We start from the raw sequence: 25,454 nt of genomic DNA, 5'->3' as shown, positions 1-25,454 counted from the left end.
CGCCGCGCCCCAGGCCGCGGCCCGCGCCGCCGGGACTGCAGCTCCCGGCACGCCGCGACAGCCAGGACTGCCGCTCCCGGCATGCCCTGCTGCAGCCGGGGCGCGGGGGCTCCGCGCAGCGCATGGCGCGGCCGGGCAGTGCGTCTCCGCGCGGAGCACGCCGGGAAGCGCAGTCCGCCGCCCGCCGGGGTGCCCGCCACTGCCTCTGCCGGCCCGCCCGCCCCGGTGGTGCCCGGGGGAGCGGCGGGGGGGGGGGGGCGCGCATCGCCCACGTGGGACGGAGAGCCGCGCGGCGATTGGCTGTCGTCGGGAGAAGGGGCGTGCCCGCGGGGAGCGCTTCCGGTGTCCCTCGGTTCGGCAGCTTGTTTGGATGCTGCCGTCACATCATGGCGACGCGCGGAGCGGAGGCAGCGCGCGGCGGCGGCAGCAGCGGCGGCGCGGCGGGACGCAGCCGGCGCCAGAGCCAGAACGGCGAGGCGGCGGCACCGAGCGGCAGCCCGGAGGTGAGGCGGCGCGCGGTCGGGCCCGGGGGCAGGGCGCTCCCCTTCCCCGCCCTGCCGGCGTGCGGCGCCTCGTTCCCCGCCTCCCCCGTCCCCATGCGGCCTCCGCGCCCCGCGGCCGGCCGGCCGGCCCGGGCGCTCGGGGCCGGGGCGAGCGCTGCCCCCGCCGCCTCCCCGTCGCTTTCGGCAGCCTGCGCGGGGCGGGCCGGGCTCCGCTCCGCTCCCCGCGGCACCGGACCCGTCGCTGCAGCCGCGAGTGCGTGTCGGGAGGCTCCCGGCGTCGCCCCCGGGAGCGGTACCCGCCTCGTGGGGGCTGGTGGCTCCCCCCCCCTCCCCCCCTCCCGCCGAGGGGCGGGCCGTGCCTCGCGCGCGCGGCGGGCCGCTGGGGGCGGCGGCACGTGGCGAGGGGCGAGCGCCCGCCGCGCGGTCCGGGGCCCTGGCGCCTCCGCGGGGGCCGTGCCTGTCCCCGTCCCCACCCCGGCGGGGGGCCCGGCGCCCTTGGGCGGCGGGGGCGGCGGGAGCGCGGCCGTGCCCCGCGGGGTCGGTGCAGGTGGCCTGCCCTCTCCTTTCTCTTCCTCTGCCGAAGCGATGCCGCAGCCACCGGTGGCCTCGGTGACTTTACAATAATCTCGGGCCGCGTGGCCGTGTAGGAAAAGGCCGAACCGTGTGTACTTGGGCACCGAGCAGCAGAGACTTCAAACGTGCCGTTAATTCAGCTACAGTATGTATTGTCACCTGCACGGTGCTGTGTGTGACAGAGCTGCCGTGGGGAGCTCGTGGGCTGCTTTGGTATCTCATCCTGTCACCTTACATAAATTCAAGTGGCTTTTTGGTGATAACTTTTTCCTGTGGTACATAGGGTAAAATCATTCCAGAAAAAGTAACTTTGTGATGGTCGTTGTTTAGTTTGAGTGTTGGAGAGAGATTTTTGAAGCTATGGAGCTAGTTTCCCTCAATGAAAAAAAAAAACCTCTTCTGCTGCGTGTTTTCTGAAGTTTTTTGTTAGGAAGTGGCCTGTAAGTAACTTCAGTGTCTGCTATAAAGGCAGATGATGGTGTGGGTAAAAAACAATAAAACAATCCTGAACCCACACACACTCCCAAAACTGAACCCCCCCTGAAAAACCACTATCTCCATATTATTTCATATACCCACAGTCAAATGGAATTTAATTTTTTTTTAAAAGTGAAATGAGGCAGGGAGTATCAGGCAAATTTTACTTTGAACTTCTTTTGTGAATTAAAAATCCTTCAGCAGTTTTGCAGTTTTCCCTCCCCCTGCCTTCACACACAGGAGCTTCTTTATTTTTAGGTTTCGTGTGACCTGTTTGCATTGGGAATTCAGAACTTGTCTACCCTGCTTTTTCCAGAAATGTACAGTGGATGACTAGAAGACTATTAGCTTTATAGTAAAGAGGAAGTGAAACTTCATTGGCGGAAGTGATTCACGCTATATTAAATGTTTTCTTAATTAGCACCTGTCTCAGATGGTTGAATTTAAAAAGGACTGCTGAAATGTGCAGCACTTTGCCCTGCATGTAAGTGCACTGAAAGTTTCCATTTAAGCTTTGGGTTCCTCCAGTGAAATTTTTGCTAGAATCACAGGAAGTGTTTTTAATGCCTTAAACTAAAGCAGGGAAGAGATGCTTATAACTTTTTCTCAGAGCACAGAGAAGAAAAATGATAAAAACCCAACCTCTTAGGTTTTTTTTTTTTTATTTACCTCAAACACAACATATAAAAAAAAGAAAGGATTTTAAAAAGCAGGAATGTCTTGTGTTGTGAGGCCACTGAAAGAGAGAGACACGGGGAAAGGGTAACAGAAAAAAGTAAGGACCATAAGAGGGGTCATGTGAGAATGTAAGTGTCTGAACCACTATTAAAAGACCACATCTTGAATGTAAGGTCAGCAGTATTAATAGTGGAATTCTATGTAGACTCTGTATTGACTTTTATAAAGAGAAAATACAAATTTCTGAAGTAGATCTGTCTTAATTGTCCTGCTGTGTTGGGACTTCTGATTTGCAATGCTTTGAAACTAATGAGCAGCAATACTCTAGGTGCCTCAGTCCAGTAGATAAATGAATGCATAGAACACAATTTTTAGTGTAATGACAGAACAGGGTGAAATGTTTGTTTGAATGACTGTCCGTTCTCACAGCTAAGATCTTAGTTCAGTGGGGAAGCCACCTCAGAGGCCATGAGGTTTTCAGAAAGGTATAATTAGACTGTGTGATCATTCAGGTCAGTGAGCACAGTATAGAGAAGTATTGCATGGAGAAATAACCTTAATAAGCTAGTCTTGTGGTCACAAGCACCTGCATTACTGTGTCTAGGCCAGTGGATGAAGGTACACCTGCTATGAAATTCAAACCCAATTTTTGTGCCATCCCAGAATGTTAGTTTTTATGGAGAAGTCATGAATAAAATTACTACTGAGAATGACTGATTTTTCTGCACAATACAATTATGTTAGATGAAGTTTTGAGTATCTGCACTGAGGAAGGGTACATTATACACATTTTCAAAGGATGTTTTCCAGTGTTAGCTGGTAAAAACAAATTGTGGGTTGCAGGAAGCCTAAAATTTGTTACAAACCATAAACATTTATGACATACCTTTTGCCATAGTATTTTTTTAATGTGATTGGTCGGGATAAGGCTTTTATGTCCAGTTGCACGTGCAGTAAGTTTGAAAATGGTAGTCATCTGAATGATGTCATTCAAATGGTGTTTTCTGGAGCCTGATGCTGAGCAAATGATTATGTATTTGCTCATATATTTAGGTTATCTTACAGTTGTGAAAATCTGTTTTCTGTACGTGTGTTTGTTTTAAGGCTTCCAGGATATTTTTTGAAAGTATTAGCAATTCTGAAGACTAAGGTTGTAAGTCTTTTCACAGTATAGGCCAGCTTGCTACTGCGGGAAATGTAGTAGGTGTTTTGATAGATTAATGACAGTGCCTTTTTTTAGGGTAATTTGCTAACATATAGCAGAAAAAGTATGTTGGTGTAGCTACTAGTTATGATTTCTTTTAATAAGAGGTACAGTTGGTGTAGCTACTAGTTACGATTTCTTTTAATAAGAGGTACAGAGAGGTGTTCTCGGGTGTTTTAGGGAAAGATTGAATATGTGTATGCACAAGAGTGTAAAATGCAGGTACTTCAGTACACATGGTATCAATGTTAAGTGCGGTATATTTTAGGTAGCGCTGCATGTTACAGACTTTCATAGGTACTGGAACAAAAAAGTGTTCACAATACATTTTGACATGGTAGAATAAGTTCTGCCTAGGTATGTGTTTTGTCCTTATGTGCAGCACGTTACTGAAGCATACTGGCATACTGTTTGAAGTAAAGTTGGCTCTGGCTCTTGTCATCATAGCCAGTTTTGTAAATGGGATACATGTCCAGTGCTCTTTTAGGTATGAAATAAGAGTTTTCCTGGTGTGCACCATTTTTGATCAAGGTACAAGTTGAGAGAACAGAGCAGAAGACTGAATGAAAACTTTGGGTTGAGCAGGACCGATGTTACCTGCAGTTTTCCAGCAGGCATCCTCAAATTGTTTGGCCTGTACTCTGTCTTGAGTAGCTTGCAGATTATATGCTTATTCAGAAATGTCAGCATCTTGTAATAGCCAGTTTCACAGCTAGGTAGGTGGCAAGTATTACATTTTTTAATGGTAGAGTTTTGAGTAGTAATTTTGTGATCTTAGGAAGTCGCACATTATCCGTGCAACATATGCAGTATACTGTCTTTGTCTCTCACTGAAAATCTTTCTAGGTATGTAGCAGTCTAATTCTGGTCCATCCAATAATAAGCCGTTCATCATTAAAGCTGGTTAGAAGCTGGAGGTTTGAAACTAGCTGGAAGCTGAGAGAGCATGGTAGCAGCTAGAAAAGGTAGCGGTGATTGCAGTAGAAGGTCTTTTTGGTGGGGTGGTTTTGTTTTTACTCAGTCAGTACTGAATCAGCGCTATTATACAATGTGCTGTTGGAAGTGCTGTGTTCTGGCTGGAATGTTAAACGGAGAAGTTCACTAGTCTGATGAGCACGGATTTGAAAAGATAGAGGTAATAGCTGGGGTTCTGACTGTTGTCTTAGTAAGGGGGAGGCAGGGGGCAGTTTCAGTGATACTAATATGATTTAGTACATAACATTCTCAGTGTGATATTTATGATTGCTATACACCAACTTGAAGCTTGATACAGATCAAATCTGAAACTATCTGTAGCTGAAGTGTTTTAAGAATAGCACGGAGTGTAAGAAGGCTGTTTAGACGTTTGGTTGTGTTTTTAATATCTCAAATGACAGCTAATGTAGAAAATTGTGTTAGTCATAATCAGGAAGTCATCTAGCTATTAGTGTTTGTGGCCCCTGTCAGGCAATAGCAGACATCTCTGTTTAGAAAGTGTTTGGGTTTAATTTTAATCTAGGCTAAATACATTAGGCTTTTAGTATGTTGTGCCACTACTGTCGGTTTTGCTAGAACATACAGACTAACTTGACAGAACTTAACTAGATTTTTTTGCTTATTGTTTGTATGTTACCAGGTTGTTCTAGCTGCTTAGAACACTAAGAACCACTTATTTAAATACGGTATTCTTTGGCCTGTGGTCACCATTATTTTTTTTAATTCTATTTAAGCAAAGAAAATTGGGTATTATTACAATAACTGTCTACTGCTGTGCTGAGCTTTGGTTTGGTGGGGAGCATGCTTGCTTGTCAGTAAGCTTGGATTTGTTCCGTGTTCACTGGAAAACAAAAGAAGGTTGACAAGGTCTGCGTGTTTTTCACCATTGCTGTTACCTTCAAATATATTTGAGATGTACAGGACACTTGTACCCAAACCTTTTTCCTCAATTCAGTATTCTCTGGTAGGTTATTTCTACCGTCTCTGTTAAGACTTAAGAGAATGAGTCTGAAATTGGGGTTTTTTTGACAAAGGATAGAGAATACTCAGTTGAGAAATCATTATTGTCAGTAAAGAATTGGACTGACACCTAATATGACTTTTACAAAAGCCTCTGCTGAATTAATGAGGTGGTGGTATTCACTCTGTGAAACTTCCAGATGCTTTGGAATATGCATGCTAATTGCCAACTCTGAATTGACAGGTGTTTAGGTTACTGTGGTTGCTTGTTAGTTGTGAAATGCCCACCTCTACTTACTGGTCAGTCACATGTATGACTCTGCCACTAGCTGTTCTTTCCCCCCCCAAAAATGGCAGAATTTTCTCACATGACAACCATTGTAAATTTCTGGATTGTCTGAATTTGAAGCAGTGCTTGTCATGAATGTTGTCGTGCTGGTGGTGTTCCAGTATCTCAGTGTTAACTATAGACCTGTGGTTGAGGATAAGGTATTTTTTTAGTTCCTTATGCTCTGGCTGGGATTAGATTTTTATTTTTTTTTAGTGACTCTCGTGCTTTGGCTTCTTTCCAACCATCATGCTAGCACTTCTGCTTGGCAGGATTGCCTGTTGTGCAGTGAACTGGATTGAGGTACTGATCTGGCTATAAATTGTGTTAGAACAAGTTGCATGAAATGTTGCTGCTAGTGCAACAAAGGTGGGCATGAAAAAGCAGAATGAAACGCTAGCAGGAGAGCTGTTTGGGCAGTGCTGCTCTTCAGTGTGTAACCACAGCCAGTCAGGCCTTCTCAGCTGCTTGTTGGAGTTCCTGGCAATTTTGTGCTCTGCTTTCAAAAGGAAAATTTGGGAGTCTGTTTATGGATTTCAAAAGGTCTGGAAATACCATGCCAAACCAGAAACTTGGACTTTCTGAGCAGACTTTTCCTACCTTTTGCCAGGCTTCTTAGGCATATTATCTTAATCAGAACTTCACATTCTACGCAATGGAAAAACTGCAGGTTTCAGCTGTTGTGTTCATAGTGCAGTTCTACTCTGGTATGTGTTCAGATACTTCTGATCTTTCCTGTCTTGTCGATGTAACGTGACACAGTATCATCAGTTTCTGTATGAATCGTGGTTTTTAGAGAAGATCTGTGTCTTGTTTTCCATCATTGGTACCTAGAAAAGGGTTAAGTTAGCTCTGCTGCTTACACATCTCTTCTTTTTCTAAGAAGCATTTTGTTTGTTAGCTGACCCTAAACTCAGAGGGGTAAACCTTTCCCATCCTAATGGAAGCCCCACAGTTTTAAGACAATCTAAGAAAAAAATACGCTTTTTACAGTCTGTAAAGTCAACTATTAAATATTGGGGTTGGTTGTTTCTTACAGCAATTCTATTGCTGCATTACCTTTGCAGGCATTTATTGTGCATGTTGCCGGATGTGATAGAAGAGTGATAAAATGGCAGTGCGTTTATATTTGTCCATAAATAGTGTGCATCTTTTCCACACTTGTAAAGAGTAGTGCAAAGTGAGTCTTCCTTGATAAGTCAAAGTCACTCCTTAATGTCTATACATATTACGTGCAGTTCAAAAGCTTACTGTCCTTCATGACAGGTATTGTATGAATTTTGTCTTCTCAAAAATGAATCTGCCTTGAGATGAGGTGTAAAGCAAGGGACTTGCTCTAAGTATAGATAACTACTAAGCTGTTACATGTTTTTGACAATATTAATACGTATTTGCTGAATGTTTTTTAAATAACTCTTCCAAGCATCCTGAACGGATAGGGAGTTGAAATATCTCACGTATATTATTAGTATTGGCTAGGTTTCTTTGATGTTGGCTAATTCCTTTTGAAAAGGAAAATGGTCCATCAGTGCAGAGTATAAAACCCAGTGCAAACTCCTTAGCACATTTTTAATACTAAAATGTAAGATAATCTGAAATTAATTTGTGCTTAAACAGTATAATTCTGCATATAAACAAGCCCGCTTTTTATAGTTTCTATATTTTATATCCTAAATCTAAGAAAATTTACTTGCAGTTCACTGAAAATAAAACAATGAGAACAAACACTTGGGCAGTAAAGTGAGTTCAGCTCTGCTTATCATACTTTTTAACTCGTAGTTAAAAGTACAGGTTGTACAGCAGGATTGCAAATGGACAGTAGAAAAATACCAAATCACCTCCAAGTATTGTCCTGATTCCCAGCCTCCATAGTGTAACAAAACAAAAAAAACATCCAGCAAAACACCCTTGAAGTTCTCATCAGCCTTAAATGTTTCTAGAAATTGAAAATGTTGTTCTGGTGATTGAGAGAGGAGTCTGGTAGCTGCTTAATAAGCTGTAGGGTGGTATCATCAGGTGTTCTGCTCCAAAACTGACATACTGATGTGGTGTTAAAACAAGTGGCGATGTGTAACTTTTTGGTTAAATGATTAAATGTCTTGGGGTTTAAGAAATCTGTTGAGAAAGTTCTGTGTAATTGAGCAGCAATAATGTATTGTTAAAAATCGTAGGTAGTAGGACTCTAAATCTGAAGCCAGTTAATACTCACTTTTTTTGATTTCATAGATAGGAAATTTAACTTTTTCAAAAACAGATATACTCCTGGTCCTGTTGATCATTCTTGTTTATAGCAGCAGATTTTCTCCAGTCATGAGCCAACAACCTTACTTGATATTCTGATTGAAGTAGTTTAAACTCTCATCCTATGTATGTTATGGACACGATGGATTTCTGTGGATTTCTTTAAACTTCCCTTTAGAAGGGAGTAGACTTCCCCCCATTTCTTGCAGTATGTCTTTTGACTGACTTGAAAACTGGAAGATACCAGTTTTCTGAAACAGATACGTAATACAGTCAGTTTTAATAAGGTTCAGAAATCAAGACAGGAGGACACCATTATTTTTCAAATAACAGTACATAAAGCTAGTCAAACTGCTGCTGAGTTTTAGATTTAGTATACTTGGGGTTGATTTCTGAGATCTATGAGGGGGAAGTGTTTTCATTTAAGATTGTATGCTTTAACAGCTGAGACAATAACCAGTTACTTTTGGAGCTGGAGAGTAGTTTCCATGTGAGCTTTTAATTTTTAAAGTATAAACTTTTTTGCAATGACAAGGTATCAAAGTTGTTTCATATTAGAGTAACTGATATTTTGGGCTGTTGTGTGCTGCTTTCTTCATGACTCTTTAGGCTATTCTGTGTATAGTTATTTACATACCTGTCAACAGTGAATATCAACTGGAATAACGGTGGAATTTTACTCTTGTTAGTCCATGCAAAAGAAAAGTGGAAGCTTTCCTTTTGAATATAGTTGCTTGACTATTTACTTTTACTTAACTACTTTTCCTTCTGAAGTTGGCTGGTGGTGCGATGGAAGAAGCTTGGTCTCAGGATATGGGAACGAATAACCGGGATCAGCTGGTGAACAGCAAGTGCAGTGAATTGTCTGATACAGCGTTGCAGCATGCGCAGTCCAACTGTTACAGCCTGGAAAGCATGGGCACACTGGAAGAAGCTGAGTATATCACAAAGAACAGAAAGCACCCAGGGTCCACGTGCTGCTCTCGAGAGTCTTGTGAGGAGACTCCTGGGAGAGAAGAAGTGCGTACTGATCCACCTGATGGGCAACAAGATCCAGAGACTGAAAAACACAAAGAGAAAACTTTGGGTATGTTCTTTTCAGCATTTTGGTTTGTAAATGGCTGTAATATTTTTGTAAAATAGCTGTGCAATTTGCTCTGTTCCAAGTTTACTCTGTAGCCAAAACTTGTCGTCTTTAACAGGATACTCTGAGAAAATGTGCACTTCTGCTTAGGAAAAGACAGTTCTTAATGCATATGTAAGAATCCTTCAGCTGGTAATGCTTTTTTTACAGGAACCTTAACAATAATAATAGTATAGCAATTACTAATCAGCTCTTTAACTTTCCAGTTGTTGGATTAACTTTTAATTTTGGGATTGTGGTGTTCAATGCTACCAAAGCACTGTTCATATTTAAACTCCAAAGGCTTATTAAAAACACCTGTGTGAATATCCTTTATTAGCAAAACTTAACCTTTTAAATGTCACTTTCAGATTTCTTTTTAGCTGTGCTATTATAAATTATAAAACAAAAGTATTTTTGTGGCTTTAAGATTAAAGTAACTTCTGCTGTTCAAGTTGTGTAATAGCACATAGGCAAGACATTTATTCTTACTGTGATTACTTCCCATTTGTCATCCGTTAGGATTATGCAGCTATCAAACCAGAGAACAATTTAACTCACACTAATTTCTCATGGATCTATATTTTACTCCTAAAGACAGGCAGATTTTTCTGGTATGGTTTTTTTTTTCCCCTCAATATGGTTGTCTTTCATCCACATCATAGGAAAAGAAGTGCTATTATTAATGCAAGCCTTGAACACACTTTCTACTCCAGAGGAAAAACTGGCAGCTTTGTGCAAGAAATACGCTGATCTGGTAAGTATTTCCTAAGATAGCAGGAGTTATTCATGTAATTAATATTAACTGTGGAATGCAAGAACTTTTAATACAGGAAAGTTAATGATTTTGAATATTTCACAGTGTTGGTAGGAGAGAAAAAAAAAAAAAGAAAAGAAAAACCAACCCAAAACAGTCAGGCTTATTGGCTTATTATGAGTATTGCTGCAACCAAACTTTGATGTACTCATTTCACTTCTACATGACTGCCTAAATCCAAAGAAAAAATAGGTTATGATAACTTGGTGTTGAAGCCTAACACTAGGATTAACAGAAAAGCTAAGAGTTTCTTTTGGGAGTAACTATTTTCTTAGTTTTTGTCTGTTGATAATGCTCTTGTGCTAGCATTTTATAGTTTATACTTTTGAGGATAGGGGGAAGGAACATACTGTGATACAGAGATTTGGAAAGAGAAAAGTTGTTATACATAAATTGGTAGGGGAAGTTGGAAAGATCTTGGTTTAATTTTGCTTTCTGATCATGGTATGGAAAGAAAAGTATGTGTTTCTTCAGTAACAAAACCCCCAAAATGTTAGCAGTAATTGATCATAAAGTGCATTCCCACCCCAAGCTGGAGAAATGATAACTTATTCTCTAAAGAAATTCATTGCAAAATCAGGGTGGAGAGGGAAGTCTCATAAGTTCACTTCTGAGAGTGTTCCTGGAGATGAATGACTTGTTCATCTTGAGGCAGATACAGACAAGAATGGAAATAGCTGTGTGTATATGTTTTACCACCATATTTGTAGTTATAAAGTGAATGCAAAACTGAAGAGGTGACTGAATAGCTTGACAAAAGCGTAAGATTTTCCTTCTGTAGATGTCAAGTGTATTATATATGAAAATGTTTCTGAAAAATGGCTGCACAACATGGCATAACTCTTCTGAAATTTTTTTTTTCCTTTGAGATTGTTATTGTCTCCAGAGCTTTGAAGATGAGCTAGCAGGTAGTCGTTATACTCGGAGGCCATACTAACTACTTTAAGAACAGACTTAGTTTAGTTCTCTTTAGGAAATCCTGAGTCCTCCTTGGAGGTCTCTGTTATGTTTTTGCTTTGTTTTCCTTGCTTGCTCCCATGAGAGAATCTCCTTCAAAACCAGCAGCTTCTCTAAGAAGTCACTTTCATTTAAATGAGAAACAATTAATACTTCCATAGTGCAACTCAAGGGTGGGAAACCCAAGTGAAAATAAGCTTTGATATTGTGAGAGAAAAATGCAGTAAATGAGTTAGTTCTTATGAGCAATTGCTTGTGCACGTGGTGCCTTTTCTGTTTGACCAAACAGCTCCCATGTCAGATCACAGTGGTGATGGTGGCCTGCACAAGGAGTTAGGTTGGCATGAATTCCTCACTTGTGCAGAAAGAAGACAGTCTGCACCATCTTCACTTTGAGTTTTCTTGTTGAAGGAAAGATCTCAAAACAATTAGGGAACAGCTAGACCAGGTCGATGTATTTTGCTTCAAGAAGCTTGGCAATCGGGAGAGATACGTTCACGTTATGTTTTTTCCCCTCCCAGGAGAGGACCCATAGGCCTGTAGGTGATGTAAGCATTCACAGTTCGTTGTTGGTCACCATCCTAGAAAACCAGTTGCTTTCGCCATGATACTCAGAACTGCTGGAAAGTTGGGTGGGAGCTCATCCAGGTGTAACAGTAGCTCTGATTTTAACTGAATGAGTTTTACAAATACTTTATTCCCCTTAAAAAGTTTAGGTTGGATCTGGTTGTGTTCCTTTTCAGATGCATTCTTTTCTTCATGGTAGTGGTGGTGAACCACTGGCATAGGTGTCAGCTTTAATGCCAGCAGAGGTTTGAACTGTTTATGACAGTGCACCTACAATGCTTTTTTTCTTTTTTTAAAGATTCATCATCTTTAAAGCTCACTGTCAGGTTTTTCAGTGGTGTCTCATGAAAAGGACTGTACAATAAAGGTAGGAATGCCTTTCTCCTGGCAAAAGATCTTCCACAATTTTTTTTTTTCCTCCTAATTTGGAATCTATCAGGAGATCGATTTGTGATGCAGGAAGGTTTGCATCCTTGGTGATGTGTCTCATGCTGGCATACTTTTAAAGGCCTGAAGTTTCATAGGTATGCAAACAGCACAGCCAATTGAAGTGTTTTTTCTGGCCACCCAAGAAAAGGGCTTTTTGTGTTTGGATATCAGAATATTCCCTTAACGTTCCTTTTCTCTAAACTAGGTTAAATACACTGTTTAGATTAAATTTACTGTTGTCATGGAGGTCCTTTATTCTTTCTTCTGTGCTTCAGAATTATTTTGAGCTCTTTCAGAAAACCAACATTGTAGTCTTCTGTCACGGTGATGTTCCTCACTGCCAGCCACCTTTTTCTGTGGTGTCCTGAGGCTGAGGCACTATCTAATAAGGAGCAGTGTTAAGCTTAACATTGTTATCTTCTTTACAATAGAACAAACTCTAAATATTATGGTTTCTCAGGGAGCCCAAAAATCATGTGTAAGGGAACTTAATGCTAACTAGATATGAATGCAAGAAACTTCTATTCACTGTGTATTCAGAGTAGATTTTGAAGTCAGCACTGTATACAAAGTTTAATGCTGTTATCTACCATCTAAACAGCCTAAAGGAAATAGAACAAAAATTTTGCTTCAAATGGTTGAGACTACAGATCTCTTAAATCGTCAAAGTCTGGGCTGTGCAGCTTTAATAGTATTTGACTGGATTTGTCAGGGCTGCTAGTTGTATCTGTTCCTTTCTGAAATACCTTCGCATTTTACAAACTTGTATTAATTACTGCTTGGTAGGAGCTCCTGCTGGAAGAAAGAACTCTGTACACAGTCCTGTGGGTTTTTCTTCTTGATAGTAAAACCAAGACCTGTTGGATAAACAGCTGCATGTACCTTACACATAAGAGTGGAAGAAGTTGTGACTTGTTGAAAAGCCAGTCTCAGCTGGCTTTTGATTGTTTCTGCTGCATCCTCCTTTCCCAGGACTAGTCCTACCCCTGTAGCTGATTGCAAGCTGATAGCCTGGGGTCAACAGGTCCATGGTCCCTGTTCCTCAAAGACAAATGATTTTTTAAAGTTGGAATTTGTATATTTTCACATTCTGTCCTTACACATTTACAATTGTCTGTAGGATGGTGAGAGTTTCTTTTTATGATGAACTTGGGGGGGGCTTAATGAAATTGACTTTCTTACTTTCATCTGAAGTGTTTAAAAGTTTGTTCAGTCTGCTCTTTTAGATGCATGAAAATACCTTCACGTATGTTTATTTAATAAAATACACTCTCTAATGTTAGTTGGAGGAGAGCCGGAATGTTCAAAAGCAAATGAAGATACTGCAGAAGAAGCAAGCACAAGTTGTGAAGGAGAAAGTCCACTTGCAGAGTGAGCATAGCAAGGCCATTCTGGCACGTAGCAAGCTGGAATCTCTCTGTCGGGAGCTTCAGCGTCATAACAAGACTTTGAAGGTTAGTTTATTTACATAAATTACAGTACAAGTGGTGGTGGAAATTTTACTTCTTGATAACTGCTTAAAATAAAGACTGATAAAATTACTTACCGCTTTGCCCATGCCCTGTACCTGCAGAATGTGAGTGGTATGTGGTGTAAGTGCACCTGATTTTAAGGTAAAGAATATGGGGCTGGTTCAACTTGCTGATTTTTTTTTTTTTTTTTTTTTTTCTGCTCAGACTGCTTCATATTACTTGCAGTCTGTGATCTTGCCATATTTGTTTCGGGGAGCAATGCTGATGACTGCTGGAAAAAATAGCACAAATGAAATAACAGCAGCATGAAATGGCAGGGTATCAAAAAAGGCTTAACACTGTTGGAATATAATGGATGGGAGTGAAATGGAAGAGAGCCAAGAGATTCTTATCTATGATCACTGTAGGAAATCTCATTATAGTATCAATGCTGTTTTTAACATCTGGGTAATTCTTACGCTTGCAAATACAAAGTATTCATGTAGCATCTTACAATACCAGCCTTTGAGTAATGTTGGTAGTGGTAAGGACAAGATTCTCTAAAAGGACTGAAATTTCTGGATTCTTTGTTCCGTGCACTTCATATGGGTAGTCAGCATAGCATATAATGATTCTGACTTATATTAGCTCTAGCACTTTAGAACTTCAAACTGTACAGAAGTGAATTATTACCATTGTTTCTGACTCAAAAATATAAAAAAAGTGCATGGTTTGGCTTGAATACATTAATATTCTCTCATAAAAGGAAGAAAACATGCAGCAAGCTCGTGAAGAAGAAGAAAGACGGAAAGAAGCAACTGCACACTTCCAGATTACACTGAATGAAATTCAGTCTCAACTGGAACAGCATGATATACATAATGCCAAGCTCCGTCAGGAAAATATTGAACTGGGGGAAAAACTGAAGAAACTCATTGAGCAGTATGCATTGCGAGAAGAGGTGCTTGCATTATGCTTCTAATGGAATTCTATTTGTTCCTTGACTGTAAGGATCAGATAATTATTTAAGGGGGAGAAAAATCCCTAAAATTTTACAGCCAACATACTTCTTAAAAATTTTTCTTTTTATTTCACTACTGTGAAAAATCAAGTAGCTGTTTGGCTCACTATCTGCCTTTCCTGTCTAGTTTTGCATATCTAAATGCAAGAGGCATTGAAAAAATCTTTCCTAGTGAAAGCAGCTGAATAGAAATAAGTTGTCCAGAAATTGTGAAATCTCTGTATTGGAGGCATTCAGAACTCAGCTGGGCAAGGTGTGAGCAGCCGGATCAGACATTGAAGTTGATGCTGGTTTGATGGTATAATTCATATTTGAAGTTCTTCTAGATTATAATTTCACATTACAGTGGGAGGGGGGGGATACACAAGGTAGTCTGTCTTAATTGTTTTGGTTCTTTAAGGTTGGGGGTGTTTAGGAAGCTCCTTTGTTTATGTAGCTGCTCTGCTGGCATAAATCAAAGCTTACTGTCATGCTTCAAGAATATATTTGGACTGGTGTCATGTGTTACAGGGCTAACTGAACCAGCTTCACTTGGCACCAGTACATGAGCTAGCCAGTCTAAGCTACTGTAGTGGAAAACAGCCATTTCTCCTTGTCAGAGAGAGAACTGAGCTTCAAGTTCTACAGCTAAGATTAGTTTTCTAGTTCTTAGTTGACACAGGTCTGGAATACAGTTTCTCAGCTGTTGGGGTTTTGTTGTTATTGTGTTTGTGTTTGGTAGGTTTTTTGTTTTGTAGGGATTTTTTTCAAATCTGGATCAACCAGAAAACACTCTGTAGACTAGTTCCCTACTTCTTGAATCATGGAGTATCTGTATCTTCCATGAGATAATTTGAGGAGGAGAAAAGGTAGGAAGCTGTCTTGTGCTGCCTCACAGATGGAAGTAAGACTGCAAAATTCAACAATCTGTGGAATTTCATCAGTTAAACTAGTATTGCAAACTTTGCTCATTTTGAACTTTTTAAATTATGAGGGCTAGAGCTTTTAGAAGTAACAAGCACAATAAGGATTAGAGGTAAAAAACACCAGCCAAGAAAGGATGTAGACTACTTGTTAGAGGATTTTTGAAATAAATGTCTGGTGTGAAGTGACTGACGGTATTTGTACTGATTTAATAAAATATGCATCCGGCTTCTGTGAAAGACAAAAAAAAGTGTAGTTACAATGTATGGGGATAAAGAGAGAAAAAAAATGCATGTAAAACAGTCTTGCCACTTTTGCATGAAACTTCTAAACAATATGCATCTCCCCATACATGTACACTTACCTTAATTAACCACTGGTCTCTTTATATTTGACTAATATGATTTTCTTCCTTTAGCATATTGATAAAGTGTTTAAACATAAGGAACTGCAGCAGCAACTTGTGGATGCCAAACTTCAGCAAACTACCCAACTTATTAAAGAAGCAGAGGAAAAACATCAGCGAGAAAGGGAGTTTGTAAGTGAATTCTATGTATGTTAAGAGAAAGTAAAAAAAAAAAAAAACCAAACCAAAAAACCCCACAAACCAACCAAACACCAAAACGACAAACCACGTTTTTCATGATTTAAAGCAAATGCAACAAATTGAGGGGACTGGTTTCTGAAAGTTAGAATCAATATCCACAGTGAGGCTGAGATTTTAAGTTTTGTGTATGTATGATGCCTACAGTATCGATGTCTGTATTTACGGGCAACTAATGTACTGTTTGCATTTTTTCAGCAAATCTGCTGGATATCATTTAGATTTTTCTTAGACTGGGTAATGTCTTGAGCTGAAACATCAAAGGTACTTTCTTGCGGTCAGGAGTTTTAACTTCTGGTTTTATGCTGTAAGAAATAACAAATGCAGAATAAAGCATGTGCTCTTTTGAACTGCCTGACCCCAAAACTATGCCTGATATCTTATTTGTATGTTGATAATCAGCAATTTAGTTACAGTCTTCTAAGAAGCCTGCTTTCATTTAAAAAAAAGAATACTTGAGTGAGGTGTTTTTTTGTTTTTGTTTTTATGCTCCTTATGTATCTGTAACTCCTAGGGAAGAGACTTGTTTGTCCTGTACAATCTCAAAATGATCATCTAGTATTCAATTGTTCCGTATTTTTAAAATGTGATTTTGGAGTCATAGGCTAATGAGAATATCTTCAAAGTGAACCTACAAAATTGTGTCAAGTTGAAGCAAAATTGATTTGAACTACTCTGTAAAGGTAATATTAGTGATTGGAGAGATGGGAGGCGCAAAATAAATTAGGTTGCAAAACAGTTACAAATTACATATGGTTCATTAATGATCTACTTAAACATTTAGCAGTTCAAACTTGTTACAGAAATAGAACCATTTGCTCGTGTCATGCTACCAGTTAGAGAAATGTCTCAATAGAAATTTCTGCATGTTGGCACGTGCTTTAGACTGTATATGTGAACGTATAGTAATAAAAATCCTGTGTGAAAAATCATGGTTGAATGGCCCTTGGGTGATGTTAGTGTGTGTTCATTTTTGTCATAGATCAAGATAAGCCATTCTTAGGAGTGCTTTCTTAACTGTGTTTTTTTGCATTGTTTTTTAGCTGCTAAAAGAAGCTACTGAGTCCAGACACAAATGCGAACAGATGAAGCAACAGGAAGCTCAGCTGAAGCAGCAGGTATCTTTGTTTTAATGGAGTGGTCTTCGATAACAGTTGTTCTGAAAAGGGAACGCAAAGAGATTTGTGATTGTAGTGAATCTAATGCAACATACAAAGAATCTACATGTTATCATTCATCAGATGCAATACACGCTACTTGTGAAAAGTACTTCATATATTTTAAACTGTCTTAAATGTAATTTCCAGTAGGGAAATGTGACATAAATCATAAAGACTTGATGTTTTGTACTCGCTGTAATACATCTGGAGAGTACTGTTACTGGAAGGTGCTAAACGTTGAATTGCTGGAGTTAGTATTCTTTTGATAGTGTTAGTATTACAAAGACTAGGATATGTGAAAGCTTAAGAATCTATTTGTTGTGGCTACTTCACTATTCCTTGGCTTCTCTGAAACTGTTGTTCTCTCTTCAAAAGGTATTTGTATCGGGGGGTGGGGGTTATAGCTGTTCAGGACCAGAGAGGCCTTTGTGACTATGAAGAGTTGGGTGGGGATTTTTACCTAGGCAGGTTTTAGAATTTGTTCTACTATTTCAATCTCTTCCTGTTGTGACGCTGCTTGCTCCCAATTCTCCACGTTTCTCCATGTGGTTATTCAGATTTAGTAACCTGAGCATGTCTGTCCACAACAAGCTGCTATATTCAAATTGTTTTCTTGCTGTAAATGCTACAGCAAAATCCTTTCTGAGAGTGGAGAGATGGTCTCCAGTTTTTGCGCTGTGGTTCTGGATCACCTGCAGTCATTGGCCACTTGTGAGCTCAGCACATAAGGCAAAGGGAAATGGTAGGTTCAGCTATAAAATCATAGCATCTGAGAAGCAGTAGCTATTCCTTCTATTGTGTACATCTTATTGCTTCAGTTTTGTGAAGTTTTGTATTCAGTCTTCTTGCAAGCTCTGTTTCGTGCCTTTTTTCACATTCATTGTACCTAATTCTTTTCCAGGCTTTTCCAACAGTTGTATTTAAAGTGTATCTATATGTGTAGTTAAACGTAATCATACACTCAGATCTTTATTGGACTTGAATTCATTAATATCCAGATTTTCCCAGATATTTTTTTGCTGCGCTTAGTCTTCTATAATTTTTTTCAAATTGGTTACCTTTATTTAAAATCCCACTGCCTTTTTGTTATGCTTTTTAATAATAACAATGTGTATAGTTTGTGGTTTCCTGGGGCTGACAGATTTTTTTGTAGAATAAGATGAGTTAGAAAGTTCAGTCACAATAATGGCAAAGAGTCACGATGTGCTGTTGACAAGCTGGGCTAATTCCTGTTATGAAATTTCCTCTACTGCTAGTGCGAAATACAATATTCCTGAATTGTATTGTCCTGCAACCCCCAATGTAGAAATTGAAAGAACTGAGTACTTTTCAGTTGGAGTAAGAAGTTGCTAGTAAATAGTCACGTATCACACACTGATAGTGGAAGTTATTAAAATAAGAACAATAACCTTTTTAAAAAACTATGTTAGTTAACATATTTTGGAGCACCTTCTTGATGATTGACCTTGTGATGCAGGGCAAGATAATTTTCTGTCATCGAATGTTAATGCTCTTCATTTGTTAAAATGTAATGCTTTTTACTATGAAATTAATTCCTTGTCAATATTCACTTTCCATGATTTTTGCTCATGGGGTAGACTTCGTAGGTTGTGAATGTGTATTTTCGTTTCTGGAGTCAATCGTGTATTTTGTCCCAGCCTTGGTTGTTCGCTTTGGCTGGTTAAGGTGAAAAGGTAGGTCTTCTCTACACTTAATTTCGTTAACAGTGTGCTGAATTTCCTGTATATGTCCACAGATAATTTTTTTTTTTTCAGTGGGGAAGCAAAACTGAGATGGTGATGAACTGTGGTGTCTTCCAACATTTTATTAAACATTGTATCCTTTTAACTTCAGAATATATTGCTGTTCTATAAACACAGAACTACCCTTTATATGTAATTTGAAAGCATGTTTTCAGACAAGTTCTGCATGCTTCTTAAATGGGAATTGTAGGATAGTATAAAAAAATGAAGTTAATCCTCCACTATTTTAATTTTGCCTTGTACCGTAATATTTTTGTATTTGTATATAGCTGTTCAGATTAATGTTCCCACCTCTTTTCCAACAGCTTTCTCTTTACATGGACAAGTTTGAAGAATTCCAGACCACCATGGCAAAAAGTAATGAACTCTTTACAACCTTCAGACAAGAAATGGAGAAGGTACTTACAGGATTGCTTGGTTTCGTAGAAAGTAAAATATAAAAATGCATGCTGCTAGCAGGATGCATTTTAGATTCGATAACAGTGGTTGGCTTGTGAAAATACATGGGAGTATTTTGACATTTGATTTGGATCATGAGATACGGCATAAGAATTTGTCATATTATGGAAGAGGAACAATTTTTTCTGTTTTTTGACATAGTTGCATAGTATCTAAATCCTAATTTCAGTGTCTTATCAAAGGCATACAGTGCTTCTCAGTCTTTTTGGTTCTGCTTATGTTTTCAAACTTGAGCTTTTTATTGATTTACTTGAAGGCTGCTAGTTATTTAAGAATCAGTCTTGTTTTCTTTGGATGCAGAATTTGTGTTTGTGGGGTTGATTTTGTGCTAGAAGGACTCTTCCATGAAATAATTTGTTCAAACTGGACTTGGAAGGTAACACTAAGTCATCAAATCACTCGTGTAAACCTACCCACATTGCAACACAAGCCACCAAATTATCTCTTTAATTTATCTTTTGTAGATGACGAAGAAGATTAAGAAACTGGAAAAGGAAACTATAGTGTGGCGTACAAAATGGGAAAACAACAACAAGGCTCTTCTGCAAATGGCTGAAGAGGTAATTATCTTTTAAGCAGCAGTATGGCTAAACTAGAGTCTGTGTCCTGGAGAACTTCATAGAATTTTTCAGTTTTAGAGAACTGAAAATAATACACAGTAGCCTCTTCTTGGATTTTCTGTCTTATGTTTTCTGTTCTCCTTGGATAGGGAAAATAAAAAGCTACTATATAAATCTAAACGCATGACACGAAAGCAAATTCAGCCTCATCTTTCTTTGCTTACCGTTTAATTGGTGGGATAACGTGTATGAAATCATACAAGCTGAATGCAATGACTGTATTTTAATATGCTGAGCAAAATTGAATCAGTGCTGCAATAGAAATGTATCGTAAGTATATGAGACTGACATGAAGGCAATAACTCATGTGTGAGGGATCAGTTACTTCCTGCACTGATGCAGCTTTTGAGGTCGTGAGGTGCCCTTACTGCGCTGCAGTCCCGCAAGAGAGGAGCTAAACCACTTTTCATACAGGCCATAGGCACACGGTTCTGCCTACGCTGTCTAAGGTCTAGTTCAAGTGTATTAGGTGTGACCTTGCTGAACCTATATGACCTAGCACGGTTTTGCTATAGCACTGCTTATCTTTCGCTGTTCTTTTAAGGAGTTGGTTAGGACAGCCATGGGTATGGCACCTTCTGACCTGGATTCTGCTGTGGGATTGCAGATTTCCCACTCCTCTGCCCTTCTGTCCCTAGTAGTTGCCATTATTTGGATGTAATTGACTGCTTTGTGGGACTTCATGTCAGCATCCTTGCTGACACTCAGCCCTCACGCAGAATTAGCATAACATAGTTATATAGCTTTCATTGCTTGTTTCTAAAGGTCTCTGTTGCCACTGCAGCTTCAACAAACCAACTGAAGTGTTGTGGTCAAATGTTCTGAGGAAATTTGCTTTAGTGCAACTGGCATTTGACCTACTGGATCAATTAAGATTTAATATGCAGGATTAAATAGTGATGATTCTTTCAATTTAAGAAAAAATATTAGTTGGATCACAGAGCTTTTATTTTCTTTTGTCCTTCAGAAAACAGTAAGAGATAAAGAATACAAGGGCTTTCAAATAAAACTGGAGCGTCTGGAGAAGCTATGCAGGGCTCTTCAGACAGAAAGAAACGAGCTGAATGAGAAGGTGGAAGTCCTTAAGGAGCAGGTTTCTCTCAGAGAAGCAGATGTGGATCTAGCTGTGCAGGTGTTGGAGTCCTGTACACTCAATTCCCATGAGGAGCTGGGAACTCCCACTGACACGGAACCAGGAATCCAACCTGATGTGGAATCGTGTGTGGCAGATAGCGGTGAAAAGACTGTCTCAACAAGTCCTGTTCCTGGCACTGAATCTGTAGACTAAAATGAAGTGTAAACACTGTATTGAGAGATATATTTTGTGTATAACTTTCTCTGTTGGTGGTAACTATTTGGTTTTGTGGTGAAAATTTTCTTACTTTTTCTACCATATCTGTATTTTCTTAGAACTACTGGACTTATGTGGTACAGGAAGCTGCATAGCAGCTTTAAATAGCTTAAACTATAAATTTTCCACAACTGTGTTGCACATCTGCCTCATTTTTTAAAAGAAAATATTTTTCCATAAAAGGATGCATGTGCGTTTCCTCCCCACAACACAAATCACTGTCATGGAAGACTGTGTACAGATACGACATTGTGCCGGGGAAAATAGTGACAGCGGGTCACTCTTTTGGTTTAAAGAACAGCATTCTGGTTTGGTTGATTTGCCACTCGGTATACTGAAGATTACCAATTTTCCCAGTAAATTTATCTACATAAGGGTGTCTATGTATGGCCAGTAAAAGATGTCAGTTTTCCCCTCTAGTTAATGTTTTCATACATACGAAAGAAAAAGTACAGATCCAGAATATAGTTAAGAGGTATGTTTAAAGGGGTTTATGTACTTTGTGGTATGAAAAAGCAGCTTTGAAATACATTAATTTGCAGCTGGTGAAACAGGGTGTACAACTTTTTTCAGACTTCTCAGGGTTGTGTTTTAAAGGTTAGTTTGGACTATTTGCCCTACCTGTGAACATGTTAAATATAAATGCGTGAGAAAATGTACAGCAATGTTAGAGTGGAGTTTTGCAGTTGTGTAGCCTATTGCACAGGTGTTGGTCATGTTCTTCCCTCTTAGCTGCAGTGTGCCCATCACGTGGTTACCCTGACAAGAGAAAACCATTCCTGTCTCGGTGAATCCCTGGATTATCAGAAGGGCTGGAAACAGACATTTTACTGCTGGAGGTATGGAAGACATGAGTCTGTGGCATATAGGCTTTCTCTAATAGCCTTGTATGCAATGTATTTAAGTGTTAGTTAAGCATGTACTGGTTATAATTAATTGAACCTGTAGATACAAATACTTTTCCTGAAGTACAACATGGAATTCCTTGCACACTCAACCTCAAAGCTGTACCAGTTGGTGGAGTGCCTTCCCAGTTAGGCTGTCTGGTAAAGATGGTACTTCAAATTCTTACGCTAACATACCACAAGCAAAGCTCTTAACCTTAAACCATATAGTCTTTTCCTAGAAAATTTGATATCCACATTTTGACTTCTTTTCCTGAAAGAAACTAGGACCAACGTTTATTCTTGGCAAGGCAATGTGTGAAATAAATACAAGCTACCCTTAAACTTTAGTTCCCATGTATTTACTTTCTAGTTTTGGTTGCTGTCATTTTAAGGAATATGAACATGTGTAGCTTTTTCTGGTACTTAAAAGTTCTTTGCACTTACTTGGGAGGGGATTTCTGAGTCGAGCACATCTCTCAATGAGCTTCCCACCCTCACTGCCCTTGACAGTTTAGTGGCTAAATTACTTGAATGTTCAGGCTGCGCTGAGCTCCTGATCCTTTTCCTGTAGTAGTGTACATGGAAATAATGTAGCTGTCTCTGAAAGAGAGAAAGGTTATACAAGGCCTAATAAATGTGTTTTAGCTCATACCACTAAGAGGAACTGTGCCAAACTGACATTTCTTAAATGGTGGAGCAAATGGGAAGCTGGCCGTCGTCATAGATTTGTGTGGGTTTTGTATTTGTGGTCCAAGCACAATGCAGGAATGAAAAGAAGGTAGCAATGACCAGTCAGTCAAGTTAGACCCAGAGCTTATTAATTAATTAATCCTGCTAACCATGTGGCATAAAAAACTCTGGAAAGAAGTATTTCAGACTTGCTTTTCAAATTACTTGCTTTATAGAATCAGTCTGTTCAAAAAATAGTTGTTGCAAGAACTGGTTTTCAGCTAACACTAAGCATTAAGTAATTTTCCTGAGGAAAAGTGAAAAACTTTGTATCTGATGCATCATACCCTTGGCAAGGTAGGACATGCAGTTTTCTATTTTTACAATTTATTATTTGGACATTTGTATCTTTAACAGTTCTTTGTATAGTGCTTGTTCTATATGGAGGTGAGAGTGAATTTTTGGACCCTGCTGCGAGAATATTTTAAAGGGCTTTTTAGAGACATGACAGATGTATAGAACAGCAATACAAATATATTTGTTACTGACTTAATGTGTAAATGAAGCAGAATGTCCCAAGTGGAAGGCTTTTGAAGTGGGGGATACCTTTTCTCTTTCCTACCCTTAACGTACCCATGTCCTGTCAACTTACCTGGCCACGATGAGCTATACTTTGCTTCCTGAAACCAGTCAATACAGTTTCATGCATTGCTTAAAGAGTGTTTAAAAAACAACAACAAACAAAACAAAAAACCAACCAACAAATTCGCATAAGGGATAAGCTGAGCACTAACTGATCTGCCATACAGCAGGCTATTGCACTGCCAGTCTGCAGCCAAATTGGCTCCAGTAGGGTTTTTAAGTGAACTTGTATTAATGCCTTTCTCCTGCTACCAGAACTGTTTAACCTGGGCTGTAAACTGACGTAGCCTGACGTAAGTATATCTAATTGTCAAAACTCTGGGGCCTGATTGGCAGTTTCACCATGATTAAGCTGCAAAAAGCTAAATTTATATGTGATTCAAGACCCAAACATGTGTATACGTACACAAGTAAGTTAGGGGTGTATCTCTAATGTTTCGTCCTTCCTTTCATTACACCTGGTTACGTTACAGTTCAATTCTCAGGTGTTGCAGAAAATCTACCTCTTTGGACTGTAGATGGAAATAACTGTGAAAAAAAGTGATGCAGAAATCTAGTTTGTGCTAAACACACTGCTTTATTTTTACAACCCATGTCTGCTTTCATGAGGATAAATGATAAAATGAACAGGCAGTCTTTGTTTTGCTTTTCAAAAACATTTTGTAGAGATTTTTCACTAATGTGAATCTGAAATTTTATCTACTCGATTCTGTATAGATTAAGTAAATAAGTATGCTTAATATATTGGACTCTGAGTTTTTCTTTAACATCATATTCATGTCTTCTAACCGGATCTACTGAACTTGTATTTGTTTGAAAGTCAAGAGTGAAATTGAAGAGATGTGTGAAATTTGAGTTCTAGCGTATTATGCCCGAAGGAGGGCGCTGTTACAGGGTCATGTTGACGACTTGCATCATACTGGTTGGTGGTGGCCAGTACAAGCCGCACAGGCAGCGTACGGTAAGTAAAGCGCTGTACCTGCCACGCTTGCCCAGCGGTGGGCTTGTTGGGAGCCTCACAAGGTGGAGGGCAGGAGCTTTGGCTGAACGTGTGGCTGCCTGCTTTGAATTTGGCTTGTGCCTTGTCTCCAAAAATTTATCTACTGTGTTTAAGTTGGGTGCAGTTTGAAAAAATATGGGGGTTTAGGTTAAAAACCAGGTTGTCTAATAACTTCATCAGCACTCCCTGTTCTGTCATACAATGTGGGGTCATCTGTTACTAATGTACAGTTCCCTCCCAGTTCCTTTATAACGCTGAGGGTTTTATTTGCCTCTTCTGGCATATTACCTGACATTTGGCAACTTACCGAACTGAGGAGAGCTGGTCTCGAGTTCAGCTTTCCTTTATGTATCCTTTTTCCTGGGTAGCATGTAGAATTGTTTTACAAAAATACACTATTGTGCTCTGTGACTCTTTGAAGACAGTATTTCTTTAAAGTTGTTCATTTGTTTTGAAGTTGCCAGTTTTATAGAAGCTGAGCAGTTCAGGTCTTACCCCTGAGCCTCTTCTAGAGCTGTGTCAAGTATTTTGGAAATCCAAGTACATTGCCTGGTCTCAGTTGCTGTCCTTGCTGTACTTGTTTGCTCCTTCAGAGTATTCCCTATGCCTGACTGAGACTTGTCTCTGCAAAAGGTGCTGCTTCTGCCCCTATATTGGCATCTATTATTTCTGTCCTTTCCTATAGTGCGCAATGATACAGAAGTCAAATCTGCCGTTAGTAGTTTCTTGGATCTCCCTAGTCACCAAATTTCATATAGAAAACTGTCAGATTTGCAAGCTTTTGATGGAGATAAATGTGGTTATACATTACAGTTGATAGTTGGGGGGATTTTGCCCTTTTTTATTAAGTGCTAACTATTAACATGTGCACGTGCACATACACATTTGAGCTGTACTTGACTCTTGTCTGAGGACTTACTTCATCAGCTGCATTCTGAGCCCTTCAGCCCAGCTGCTAGGGCTTCATCTCCCTGGCAGACAGGCAAGTGTGTATGATGTACCTGAAAAGGATACTTCCTTTTGGGCCTTTAGTAAGTTACTCCTCACAAGTACTTTTTGTTCCTTTCTGAAAGTGAATCTAAATGAAAAAAA

The 25,454-nt window shown here is 39.7% G+C and overlaps 1 protein-coding gene across 1 annotated transcript; it reads left to right on the top strand.

Annotated features, from left to right (window-relative positions):
- Positions 1-335: 335 nt before the first annotated feature.
- TXLNG (taxilin gamma) lies at positions 336-24,104 on the top strand. Its single transcript, XM_055701955.1, has 10 exons — positions 336-503; positions 8,714-9,026; positions 9,728-9,819; positions 13,116-13,286; positions 14,050-14,244; positions 15,626-15,745; positions 16,855-16,929; positions 19,040-19,132; positions 19,658-19,753; positions 20,781-24,104. Exons 1-10 carry the CDS (start codon positions 387-389, stop codon positions 21,099-21,101), a joined length of 1,593 nt encoding a protein of 530 aa, XP_055557930.1. The 5' UTR covers positions 336-386; the 3' UTR covers positions 21,102-24,104.
- The last annotated feature ends 1,350 nt before the right edge of the window (positions 24,105-25,454 follow it).

Source organism: Falco cherrug, chromosome 2, assembly GCF_023634085.1.
Source record: "Falco cherrug isolate bFalChe1 chromosome 2, bFalChe1.pri, whole genome shotgun sequence".
Taxonomy (NCBI): domain Eukaryota; kingdom Metazoa; phylum Chordata; class Aves; order Falconiformes; family Falconidae; genus Falco; species Falco cherrug.
Note: the sequence above shows the minus strand (reverse complement) of the source record. Positions and strands in the feature narration are given on the sequence as shown.

What these genes read in the sequence shown, in the direction of transcription:
- TXLNG (XM_055701955.1), top strand. Translation starts at nt 387, where the DNA reads ATGGCGACGCGCGGAGCGGAGGCAGCGCGCGGCGGCGGCAGCAGCGGC. An exon ending in AAGCTCAGCTGAAGCAGCAG is followed by an intron (nt 16,930 to 19,039) that starts GTATCTTTGTTT and finishes CTTTTCCAACAG; the next exon opens with CTTTCTCTTTACATGGACAA. An exon ending in TTCTGCAAATGGCTGAAGAG is followed by an intron (nt 19,754 to 20,780) that starts GTAATTATCTTT and finishes TTTGTCCTTCAG; the next exon opens with AAAACAGTAAGAGATAAAGA.